At 49.9% G+C, this 12,345-nt stretch overlaps 1 protein-coding gene across 1 annotated transcript; it reads left to right on the top strand.

Moving 5' to 3' along the window:
* Positions 1 to 676: 676 nt before the first annotated feature.
* Fkbp4 (FKBP prolyl isomerase 4) lies at positions 677 to 8,642 on the top strand. The gene is made up of 10 exons (XM_034512055.1): positions 677 to 967; positions 2,625 to 2,769; positions 3,327 to 3,469; positions 4,118 to 4,238; positions 4,521 to 4,677; positions 5,229 to 5,319; positions 5,412 to 5,495; positions 5,710 to 5,895; positions 6,324 to 6,563; positions 7,869 to 8,642. Exons 1-10 carry the CDS (start codon positions 863 to 865, stop codon positions 7,971 to 7,973), a joined length of 1,377 nt encoding a protein of 458 aa, XP_034367946.1. The 5' UTR covers positions 677 to 862; the 3' UTR covers positions 7,974 to 8,642.
* The last annotated feature ends 3,703 nt before the right edge of the window (positions 8,643 to 12,345 follow it).

Raw genomic sequence — 12,345 nt, 5'->3', positions numbered from 1 at the left:
ACGACACTTTAGAAAGCAACTCCTGCGGTGGGCCTGCCAGGCTGCAGGGAGGACAAAGTGGTGTCCAATTTGTGCACCTGGGTTCAAACTGTTCCCTCCTGGGCCCACACTTTCACTCCCTCGACTTCTCTTCCCCACGCCACTCAGGTGCCCACGCTTGGGACCATGGACATCCGCGGCATAATCACCGGAGGCCGACCTTTGCCATTTCACATCTGACTGCCTGTCTCCAGTTATTACACTTGTGGGCCTGGGTGAACAGGGCGGGCCACCAGGCAGGCCCGGGCTTGGGAGTCCTGAGGATGGAGAAGGATCTGGAAAAATCTGCTAGACACGGGCGAAGGGGTGGGGTGGAGGTGGGGAGAGACGACATAGGGGAAGACTGTGACTCTTCGAAATCCCAGAGGTCCTGGTGTAGGAGGGCACCCCTAAGAGCCATCAACCAGAAAAGCAAATCTTATCAAAACCAAAACAAACAAACAACAATAACAACAACAACAACAAAAAACCGAACCCCTCCGGTACCCTCAGCCCAAGAGCCCCAACCCGTTTAACCGCTTCTCTAGAAAGTTCTCCGCTCCCGCCCCTTTGCAGCCCGCTCGTGTCGCTCCTCCCTGCCCCGCCCCCGAGGCGGATAGGACCAATCGCGGGCCGGGCAGCGCCAGGCCCGCCCCTCGGCGTCGTCCCACTCGGTCGCCGCTGGCGAGCGCGCGGATAGCCGGGTGCGCGAGCCTAGAGCGCGGTTCGAGGTGGGCAGCGCCGCCTTCCGCCGCACGCCACCCCGCCGCTCACCCCGGTCGGCGGCCACAGTGCTGGGCTCGCGCTCGCCCCACTCCCGCAGCCAACGGTGCGTCCAGCGGCCATGACCGCCGAGGAGATGAAGGCGGCGGAGAACGGGGCGCAGTCGGCGCCCCTGCCTCTCGAAGGAGTGGACATCAGCCCCAAGCAGGACGAGGGCGTGCTCAAGGTGAGGGGGCCGCGGAGCCCTCGTCTGCAGGCTCACGGGCCTCGAGGGTACCGCGGACGGAGGCTAGGGGAATTCGCCTTCCCTGCGCGGGCTGCAGCCCTGAAGACGGCACGGCGGCTGCACGCTCCGGAGGGTGCGGCCCCGGTCCGGGAAGGAGCCCCCACTGCAACGCCAGCTCGATCCGGCTGCACTGTGTGGCTGAGAGGGGCGGAGCGGAGCGCGAGAGCAGCAGCCGGGGGCCCGGGCGGGGCGCACGAGGCCGGGGCGCGCCGAGGGACTCAGGCCTCGTCTCCCGGGAACCCCTGGGCTGCAGCGTGCGCCGGCCACCTGGACGAAGGTGCGCCAAGGCTCGCCCACTTGAAAGTTAAACATTAGCCAGGCTCTGAAACGGCCCCGGGGAGAAGGTTCCTGGCCCGAAGCCCTTTGTGCCTTTCCGCGCCCCTTTTGCAATCGCGGAGAGCCAGCGAGGTCACGGGCTCGGCCATGCTGTGCCCCCTTTCTCGGCCCGGGGCGAGCGAGAGCGATGCATGCCGGGACCTGTAGTTCCTCGACTGCCCTCCTGAGTCTTTCTGAGTTGGGGGTACTAGGTGCTGACCGTGGGGGGAGGTGCATTGCCTTGGAGCCAGCAGCTCACTAATCGCCTGACTGCAAATAGCCGGAGGAGCGAGGGGGAGGGCGCCCTGACCTGGGTCGGGACAATGGGCGCCGTTTCAGAGCAGGTTCTGCCAGCAGTCCTGGACGGTGAAATCCTAACCCGCATTGCATGTCTCCCTGCATCCATTGTTTCTCCTCCGTGCGTCCCATTGCTCAGCTCCTAGTGTGTGTGGCCTGTGCAAAGCAGAGACCTTAAGGAGCCTTGTTGGTCCAGAAATGCTCCTGGCTTTTTACCTCCGTGAACATGTGGCCCTTCTTTCTCCTTTGCGTAGGTTCTGATTCGCAGGGGGGATCAATTCCTCCTTTAGCCTCCATTCCTTCGAGGACCCTGTACATTCTTATTGAGGAAGCCTTTCTTTCCTTATCCACCTATTGGCTCGCCCATGGGGTCACCATATATAAAAATGTTAAACAGAAGTAGATGCCTGCCTATACACGCATGGGAGATAAAGGACTCCTTAGATTGCCAGTCAGGTAGTTTCCCTTCCCACGTCTAATTTCCAGCACCTGATACAGAGCCTTTGTGCTCATCTGTAATCTGGCCCTTCCTATTCTCAGTTTGGATCGTTACTTCTGTTTCAATCTGTTCAAACCAGACCCTGGTCTGGTGACCTGCTAGTTTCTATCAGTTTTTTTTTTTTTTTCTTTTAACACCTCTGGAGGATAGGGATTGTCGTCAGTGCCTGACCGATAAGTTCTGGACAGTTTAGCAACTTGTCCAAAAACCATAGACAAAACTTGAACCCAAATTACATTATCTGCAGTTCTCCAAAGCAGAACTTGAAGGGAGATGGGAAGATTAGTTGAATCTAACCTAAATCACTAGTATCTGAATCATCTGAGGATTGAGCACTGGGACCTGCTGAAAACAAGCAGGGGGCAGTGGGTGCAGCAGAGTCCGTCCAGTATGTGCCTTTGGGAGCTTATGAGCAGTTGGGCCCCTTCTGCCCACATCCCTAGTTACTCACCTCCTCCTCCTTCCACTCCCCCTCACCCCTCCCAGGTCATCAAGAGAGAGGGTACAGGCACAGAGACACCCATGATTGGGGACCGAGTCTTTGTCCACTACACTGGCTGGCTGCTAGATGGCACAAAGTTTGACTCCAGTCTGGACGGCAAGGACAAATTCTCCTTTGACCTGGGAAAAGGTAGGCTTGCTTAGCGGGCTGGCAGGGTAGGCTCCAAAATTGATAGATAGCAGCTGTCACAAGCACATTCCCAGCCAAGCTTGAGCTGGGCACAGCACTGCTTACCTATGTTCCCAGCTACCAGAGCAGCTGAGGCAAGCCAGCAAGTCAGTTGAACCAGTAGTTCAAGTCAGCCTTGGCAAAATAGCATAAACTAGCCATCAAAAATGAAAAGGGCACCAAAATGAAGCTTAAGAAGGAATGGCTAAGAACCCATCAGTTATCGATCTTGTGTTTTCTTCTACTGTTACGGGACCAGCTGATTCCTTTTTTCCCATCTTCATCAATCCAGCGCTTCCCTCACTCTGGGATGGATAGTCTTGCTTCTTGAACTGTGTTGCAAGGTTGAGCAATCTTTTAATGTCTTAAGAACGACAACACTGCTGCTTCTTGTCTCCTGGTCCTAATTCTAGAGGTGTTCAGATTCTGCCTGGGTGTAGTGTAGCACCTGTCTTTGGGGACATTGAGCCTGGAGTCAGGACCCTGCTAATAGTGGGTCTTTTTTCCTCTACCTACAGGGGAGGTCATCAAGGCTTGGGATATTGGTGTGGCAACCATGAAAGTGGGGGAAGTGTGCCACATCACTTGCAAGCCGGAATATGCCTACGGTTCAGCAGGCAGCCCTCCAAAGATCCCCCCCAACGCCACACTTGTATTTGAGGTGAGTGCTAGCCACAGATCTCCTAGGCAGAGAGCCAGGCTTTATCTCACCCCATTGCCTGGCTGCCCTCCAGCCCTTCCTGCCTCTTGAAGACAATGTAGCCAAGCCTGAGGGCCTGGCTTTAGTAGGAGGAGAGATGGAAAGGTTAGCTGGCTCTGCTGCCACCAGAGTGACCAGTAGTAATAGAGGCTTTGGGTTAGAAGAGCGACTCCAACAGCCCTTCTAGAATAGGGGTGACTGGTACTTTCTCAACTGAAAGGGGTCTGGGGTCAGGAAGCATTTGGGTTATAAAGGACAGTGTAGCATACTGGCACCCTGGAGCTCAGGAGGGAGTGACACCTTCCTATCCGTCAGTGGTTGAAGCAGGACCTCCACTAAAGGAAAGAACTAAGGCTGTTGAGTCTGAAAGCAGAAAACCAATCAGTGGGCATGGGAGAATATTCACAAGACCATTGAGATGGCCAGCCACTTCTGATGCCTGCCCGATGAGCCAATCTAGCATCCTTGTTAAGAGGAGCAGGATGATGGAAAGCTTCTCAACTCCGTGTATCTTAGCTGTTACTAGGGACTCTTCTGAGTGGAAAAGAGGCAGTTTTACTGTTCTGTTGGTGCAGAAAGGAGTTGGTCACCTTCTGTCTTATCACGCAGGTGGAGCTGTTTGAGTTCAAAGGAGAAGACCTTACAGAAGATGAGGATGGCGGGATCATCCGCAGGATACGGACTCGGGGTGAGGGCTATGCCAGGCCCAACGATGGTGCTATGGTAGAAGGTAAGAAAGTGTAGTCTGGTATGGGAAGAAAAATCTAGAGTTACAGATTCCTGCCTCAGAGACTTAACGGCCTCGGGTGGTGTGGACCAAGTCATTTCCTTTCTGTAAGCCCTTTGTCTGATTCTTAAAAAGAGGAGTCAGACCACACAGCCTTAGCACTCCTCCAAGTCTGAGACACGACGGTTATCCTGGGTCTAAACCATGATGTGGACATGTGGGAGGCTGGTGGCCACTTCCTCAGTGCTCCCTCCTCTCACCCGGGCACGCCCTTTTTCATGCCAGTGGCACTGGAAGGCTACTATCAAGACCGGCTCTTTGACCAGCGGGAACTCTGCTTTGAAGTCGGGGAAGGGGAAAGTCTGGATCTGCCCTCTGGGCTGGAGGAGGCCATTCAGCGCATGGAGAAAGGAGAACATTCCATTGTGTACCTCAGACCTAGGTGAGACACAGGTACTTTGCAGGACAGAGGGACACAACTGAAAATGAAAGGTGAGCTGTGGGGTGGACATTTACAAGTGCCATGTCCCTGCTGCTACTCTAAGGACGCTGAAAGCCTCATGAGCTCTTGATTGGATCTGAAAGTGGCCCTTACATAGTTGTCCACATTTCCTTGTATTCGTGCCTCATTCAGATCCCTTACCTGCCAACATCCAGATTTTCATATGCCATTAATGTATTCAGTGATTCACACCACCTCCTGTGTGCCACACATGCTAAGGTCTCTAGGGCTTCAACATGATTCTTGCTTCATTGTCTCTTGGAGTTTGTCATCTCAACAGTGTATAGTGAAGGGTTAGGAGCAAGAAGTAGTGAGTGCTGAAGGACCACCTAAATGTGTAATGAAAAGGTTAGGGAAATGTTTGCCCAACAGGAAGGACTTGAACCAGGTCTCACGATGGGAAGGTACTTTCCAGGAAACAAACAGGAAGCCTTTCAGTCCAGAGCAGACGAAGGGCTGTGAGGTAACCCAGGCATTCTTCACCCCTGCAGCTATGCTTTTGGCAGTGTTGGGAAGGAAAGGTTCCAGATCCCACCACATGCTGAGCTGAGGTATGAAGTGCATCTGAAGAGTTTTGAGAAGGTGAGTCTGCCTAAGGGACTCCCTCCCCTGGAGTCTGGTATGCGGGAGATTCTGGGAAAGGTGACCACTCTCTATCCTTTGGGGTACCACAGGCCAAGGAGTCTTGGGAGATGAGCTCTGAGGAGAAGCTGGAGCAGAGCAACATAGTGAAAGAGAGGGGTACCGTGTACTTCAAGGTGAGCCAAGGACAAGACACTCCAGGGAGGGCTGTCCAGATGATATCTGCCACAGTATGGACATCCCCTGAGGTTGTCACCAAGTGTATCTTAGTCTGTTTGGTCTGGGATGGGAAGGAGTGGGAGGCTGTGTCCAGGAGCCACTCGTGCCTACCAGGTAAGACAACTGGGCTGCTGAACCTACACTGGTGCCTGAGCTTCCCTCCCATTCTAGGAAGGCAAGTACAAGCAGGCTTTACTGCAGTACAAGAAGATTGTGTCTTGGCTAGAATACGAGTCTAGCTTTTCCAGTGAGGAGATGCAAAAGGTCCATGCGCTCCGACTGGCCTCACACCTCAATCTGGCCATGTGTCACCTGAAACTGCAGGCCTTCTCAGCTGCCATTGAAAGCTGTAACAAGGTGAGATCCCTTCAGAGGGCGTGGTGGCTGTGGGGTAGAGTTAGTAGGATAGATGATTGGGAATCCTGAGTTCCAGGCCTAGAGTTTGGAAGTAGCAAGTGGATGGTGGACAAGGATAGGTATAGACATTGAGCAAGCCCTGATTGGGGGAATCTAAAGGGGTGGGGTTGGGCTTTTGTCCTTCTCTGTATCGGAGAAAGTGAAATGGTGTTCCTCCTGTGTCTGAAGACCTGCTGAGTTTCCTTTTTTCCTCTCGGATTACATGGATTTCTTCCTGGGTCATGACCCTTCGCATTTAATGTCTCTGTCTCCTTTTTCTGACGTGGCACCAGCTGTTTCCACTGAGCCTTAGCCTCCTGCTGGCCCTTGGGAGTCCAGCCGGCACTGCAGGGCCTGATGTCCCTACTGCCTCCTTTCTGTGCTCTTAGGCCTTGGAGCTGGACAGCAACAATGAGAAGGGCCTGTTTCGCCGGGGAGAGGCACACCTGGCCGTGAATGACTTTGACCTTGCACGAGCTGACTTCCAAAAGGTTCTGCAGCTCTATCCCAGCAACAAAGCCGCCAAGACCCAGCTGGCTGTGTGCCAGCAGCGGACCCGCAGGCAGCTTGCCCGGGAAAAGAAGCTCTATGCCAACATGTTTGAAAGGCTGGCTGAGGAGGAGCACAAGGTTAGGGTTGGAGTGTAGTAAACTTTTGCTACGAAGACACACTACGATAAAGACAGCTCATAGGAGAGTTGAGAGAGGGAGGGATCACCACCCTAGAGGGTTGGAGTCTGAGACCACCATCATAGCAGTGAGTGTAAGCACAAGGCAGGGTGAACATAGGCTTTTGTCACCCTTGAACAAACACACCTCCTCCAACAAGGCCATACCTCCTAATCCTTCCCCAAAGAGTCCCACCAGCCAGGAACCAGCATTCAAATATATGAGCCTCTGGGGCATTGTCATTCAAACCACCACATGGTAGAAGCGCTGCCGTGGACAGAGGAGGGGTTTTCTTACCTCTTCAGTACATCAGGTGTGGACACTGCCTGTGCTTGCTCCTGGTAGCTGCATAAGCCAAAGGCTACTCTCTTGCCAGTAAAGGAGTGTAAGTTCTCAGTATTGACCCTACCAGTGGGGCCGATACCATGAGAAGGGCTCTGACACACCAGGGCAGAGTTCCAGTGTCTGGTGATTTCGAGACAACTGGCCTAAAATTTACAAAGAAGACCAGGCTGCCCTGGAATTCATAGATATCCTCCTGTCTGTGTCTCACACACCCCCATACTCAGAACTGAAGGTTATGCTTAGCTTGCAGAGGCACAGAATCCTGCCAGTTCCATTTCACCCCATTGTGCATTTTCTCTGTAGTTAGTTAATGTATGGAGGTTTATTTTACATTACTACTTAAGAGAGCTTTCAAATTCTTCCTATTTGTTTTGTGCACATACATAGTATATTTTATGTTAGCCTGTTGCTTCAGTGTTCTTAACAGTTAAGAAAAATAGATTGCAAGACATACTTTCTTGTAGCCACATTTAAAAGGTAAATTTGAATAGTGATTTAATATGTTCTGTATACTTTTTAAGATGATTTTGGTTAGCATACAAAGAAATGAGTTTAAAGGTACAGAAAACTTTAAAACTTTGTGTGATCTATCTCCTTGCTAGGCGGGGGCTATGTTAATCTATCCTTAGATTTTAGTGCCACTGAAGCAAACACGGGATTAAGAGTACTTTTCTTCAGTGACCCTAGGATACAGTACAGTGGTAGAGTGCTTGCCCAGCACACTTAAGACCCTGAATTTAATCCCAGAAACACAAAGAGAAAATAGTTGAGAACATCCGAAATCTGAGACATTCAACACTACTGTGTTGAATGGCCTTGTCAGTTCAGAATGTGCATGGGATGCTTTGAACAGTTCCAGGATTGCTATGCCTGTGCAGATTCTTCTAGGAATTCAGCCTCTTCCTCTTGCTCCTCTTACAGGCCAAGGCAGAAGTAGCTGCAGGAGACCATCCCACTGTTGCGGAGATGAAGGGTGAGCCGAACAACGTCGCCGGGAACCAGTCTCGGGTGGAGACAGAAGCATAGCCTGCCTCTCTGCCTGCCCACCATTGCGGCTGCCTCCCTGCTCCCTTCCCTACTCCACCCTGTTAGTTTTGTAAAAACTGAAGAATTTTGAGTGAATTAGACCTTTATTTTTCTATCTGTTTGGATGATGGCTTTGGGGGAGAAGGGAGAAGAGCAGGCTGAGGGTGAGATGGGGAGTAAGTAGTTTTAGATGGTGTAACCCCTCTGTCCTTCGCCCATTACACATGAGTGTATATCCTTCCACACATACATCAGAATGTTAATTTATTTTGCTCCCTCTGTTAGCTCCATTTTCAAGTGGTAGAAGGGGGATGTGATAGGGACGGGTCTGATAAGCCAGGGTGGAGAAGAAGACTCCTGGGCAGCCATTTCCCCATCTCTTCCTCTGTGGTTGTTTTCCAAGCCTGCAGGCTCCATGCAGGTGCTAAGGGTATGGGAAAACCACTGTTGTGTCCATTACCTCTCTAGCCTTGCTCTCCTGAGATGTTGTTATTCCTGATAATGTCCTCCAGTTATCACCTCTAGACAGCCCCTACCAGTACCTCCCCTCCTCTCAGTTTCCTCATCCAGGTTGTCCCTGTCCCCATCCCCTCAGCCTCTTTAATGCACGCTGAAGGTCCAGGCACACCTCAAGTCCTGTGCTTGAGCAATAAAGTGGAAACAACAAAACCTGGGTGTCAGGCAGCCCTTTATGTTGAGCTCTCGGGTGGGGTATGGTGGGAATGTGGACGGGGCAGGATGAATAAGGTCCACTCAGGTCCAACCTAAGTGTAGCATGTGATGCAGACTCTGGCAAGGCAGGAAATGACCCCTCTGCTCATACACTCTGAGCTTCATTGTAGACTACAGCAGCCCAACAGAACAATGTGGAGGTTGTTTTCCCCAAATAAGAAGAGGAAAATACATCAGTGGTTCTGAAACTGGGTTCTCGTACTGCTGCCCCTCTGCTCTGGCAGACATCTGGTGTTTTGTAGCTGCATGTGTATCTAAGTACCGTGTGCGTCTGGTGCATGTGGAGGCCAGAACAGGACATTGAGTCCCCTGGGAGTTCAAATTGTGAGTCACTAGTTGGGTGCCTGGAATCACACCTGGGTCCTTGGCCAAAGGTATAAAAACTCCAGCACTAGGCTGGGCCTTGTGTCACACATCTTTAATACCAGCACTCTGGAGTCGGAGTCAGGTGGACCTCTTGTCAAAGCCAGCTTGGTCTCCAAATAAGACTGGGGCAGTCTGCATTCCTCTCTAGCTCTTGACATTGATGGGTTTCTATGGAAAAGGTCTTTCAGTTCTTCAACATGGCTGGCACTGTATCTTCCTGTTCCCCTATTGGGTGTTAGGTCAACTAAAGCCCTATTGGGCTTGAGTTTTATGTCTGGTTCCTTTAGGTAGTTTCTAACTTTGATTCTTGCTTTTGCTGTCAGTGATAATACCAAGCCCTTGCTAAATTGCTAAGTGTAAGCTTTGACCTGTACCAAGGTTTCCTTGTGATATAATGTCGATCCAACCATCCTAAGAAAGGCATGGCCCATTTTATAAATGAGAAAACAACCAAAGCTTGAGAAACAGCACAGTTACTAGACTACTTACTGCACAAGTGTGGCCTGCTTCAGATCCCCAGCACCCATGTCAAAAGCTGGGTGCTGGGCCTTGAGAGACAGCACTGTAATTAGGAGCACTTGTTACGAAAGCCCTACAGTTGGTTCCCAAGCCCCGGCCCAGGCATCTCAAGTCTCCTTAGTTGCAGGAGGATCCTGTAACCTCTTGTGCTCTCCACAGGTACTGCACACACTTGGTGCACATATTAACACTCAGGTATTCAGACACAGTTGTATTTTCTTTCAAAGACTTATTTTTATGCCAGGCATAGTGGCACACACTTAATCCAACACTCAGAAGGCAAAGACAAGGAGAATCCCTGAGTTCAAGTCTAGCCTGGTCTTCATAGTGATGCCAGGGCCACATAATGACAGTCTTTTAAAAGGAAAGTGCGTGCACGTGTGTTCAGTACCTGTGGATGGCAGAAGAGTTCATTGTGAGCCACTATTGTGGGTGCCCAGGAACTGAACCCAGGTCCTCTCTAAGAGCAAGTGCTCCTAGCCTCCAGCTCCAGGGGAACCAATGCCCTCTTCTGGTTTTCACTGCCACCTGGGTACCCATTGCCCCCACACAGACATTACACATAAGTAAATCTGGGCATGAGCTATGAAATACTGTCAGACTCCCAGTACCACATGAACCATACATGATGGGCCATGTTTGTACTCCCAGCATTCAGGAGATATAGGCAGAGGGGGTCAGGATTTTAAGTTAATCCTCAGCTACATAAGTTCAAGGCCAGCCTGAGCTTATGTATACCCTATTTCAAAAAACAAAAAGTTTGTAAACATTAAACAAATTTCTACTTGAAGATAAGTTCTATGAACTACTATGAGGTCATGAGATTCACAGCAAGTCTCAAGTTTAACTCTTGTCATCTATAATGCATGGATAAAAAGCATCCTAAAGTCCTGTTCATCTCCTTGGTGCTCCTTGGGATTCTAAGAACTTAAGTTTGACTCCACTTTATAGAGCCCTGGAGATGGAAAGGTCCTAGTTTATTGTAACATTAAAGCTGTCTAGTGAAGATACTTTGGTAAAGTAACTAGATCTTTATGGTTAAAACCAGTCCTGCCACATACTGAACTCTGCTGGATCCCTGCTCACATTGTTCTATAGGTACTTGCTCCTTGCTTCAGCATTTATGGAAGGAACATGCTCAGATGAGAAAGTCCAGCCAACGGGTGTTCTGGGCTATTAATGTAGATTTCTAGGTAATTCCTCTCTTGGAAAGCTAAAATAGAGTTCAATATATTATGTTGCCAAAATATTTCCAATCTCCAGCATATGAAATGTTTCTCCCCCTACATACCTTCTTTCTCCACTGGCCCCCATATCACTGTTCACCTCTAACCTGCTCTTACAACAGGCACTTTGGTCCCACTTAAATACTGTGTCCACTGAATCCCTGTCACAGTGTCCCACAAAGCCTGCAAAGCCTGATGCCACTTACCTTGGCTACTTCAGTACATCTGTGACATCCTCCTTAGGGCATCTGCAGATGAGTTGTGTGTCCCATTTTAATGGAAGAGAAAAAGTACATCAACAACACTAAGAACTAGAGAAGATATTCTTGTAAGTCAGTCATTGCTAGAAAAGGGGATACAGCCAAATAGTTATGCAGGGAACAGTCATGTTTTATTACCATGAACAATGTACTCCCAAGAAGTCATGCATAGGCAGGATCCGGATTCAGATCTCTAGCACCCTGGAGCAAGGGAACAGCATAGTTTACTCACTGGCCAGGCAGACCAGCTGAAATGGTGAGGTCTAGGTTCAATGACAAACCATGTCTCCACAAGATGGAGAAGCAGTTGTGGAAGACATAATATCAACCTCTGGTTTTCACATATGCCCACATGGTCAAGTACACTCACATATACAAGTACACAGACAACACATAATAGTTTATACTCTGTTGGGTCTTTTTCTTTATTTGACTCTCTAGACTGACAGAAGTTGTGATTGAAGTAGCACAGCCTTCATGATAAACGGTTGTACAAAACCAGACACTGCTGCAGAAAATTACAGAACATGAACCCCAAATGATGATTAAGGTATTGTGCTGGGTGGTGGTGGTGGTATGCCTAGTGCTTGGGAGGCAGAGGCGGGCAGATCTTTGTGAGTTCAAGACCAGCCTGTTCCACAGAGCTGGTTCCAGGATTACTCAGAGAAACTGTCTCAAAAGACAAACAAATAAACAAAACAGGTATTGTGGAGTTCTGGGTCAGGATGTGATTTCAAAGAATTGGATCAGAGCAGAGTGGACAATGAGAGCAGCAGGCTGATCCTCTGTACTCAGTCCTAAGAATTAAGGTATTTATCTTGAGAAAGCTAAAAAGAGAAGACAGCTAGGAATGCTGAAACAAATTGCACGTTATATTCAAGCCCAAACACTTTAAGGTTGGTTCTGTTTTCTCCTTAATAGGACAAGAGTAGACAGCAGGTGAGAGAGCATACAATCCCTCCATGAATAACAATTAGTTTATAGCACCCATGTGACTTAGACCTTCTAATGGATACAGCTCACCGCCTAATGTTAACTGGTAACTGGGAATGGATCTGTGTCCCCAGTACTGGTCCAGAACTCCTTCCTGGTTGCCTTGTTCCTTTCTACTTTCAGCTGTCAGAGCCACTAAGACCTAATCCATTAGTTTCCCCTCCTCCAGGGTAGAAAGCCCCTTTCTCAGCCTTCTTCCACCACCTTCAACGTAGAATGTGGGACATCTCTGGTCCAACATCCCCAAAGATGAGAAACCAAGTGTAGATCAACTTG

Source organism: Arvicanthis niloticus, chromosome 9, assembly GCF_011762505.2.
Source record: "Arvicanthis niloticus isolate mArvNil1 chromosome 9, mArvNil1.pat.X, whole genome shotgun sequence".
In the NCBI taxonomy this organism is placed as follows: domain Eukaryota; kingdom Metazoa; phylum Chordata; class Mammalia; order Rodentia; family Muridae; genus Arvicanthis; species Arvicanthis niloticus.
Note: the sequence above shows the minus strand (reverse complement) of the source record. Positions and strands in the feature narration are given on the sequence as shown.

What these genes read in the sequence shown, in the direction of transcription:
- Fkbp4 (XM_034512055.1), top strand. Translation starts at nt 863, where the DNA reads ATGACCGCCGAGGAGATGAAGGCGGCGGAGAACGGGGCGCAGTCGGCG. An exon ending in ACGCCACACTTGTATTTGAG is followed by an intron (nt 3,470 to 4,117) that starts GTGAGTGCTAGC and finishes CTTATCACGCAG; the next exon opens with GTGGAGCTGTTTGAGTTCAA. An exon ending in CGATGGTGCTATGGTAGAAG is followed by an intron (nt 4,239 to 4,520) that starts GTAAGAAAGTGT and finishes TTTTCATGCCAG; the next exon opens with TGGCACTGGAAGGCTACTAT.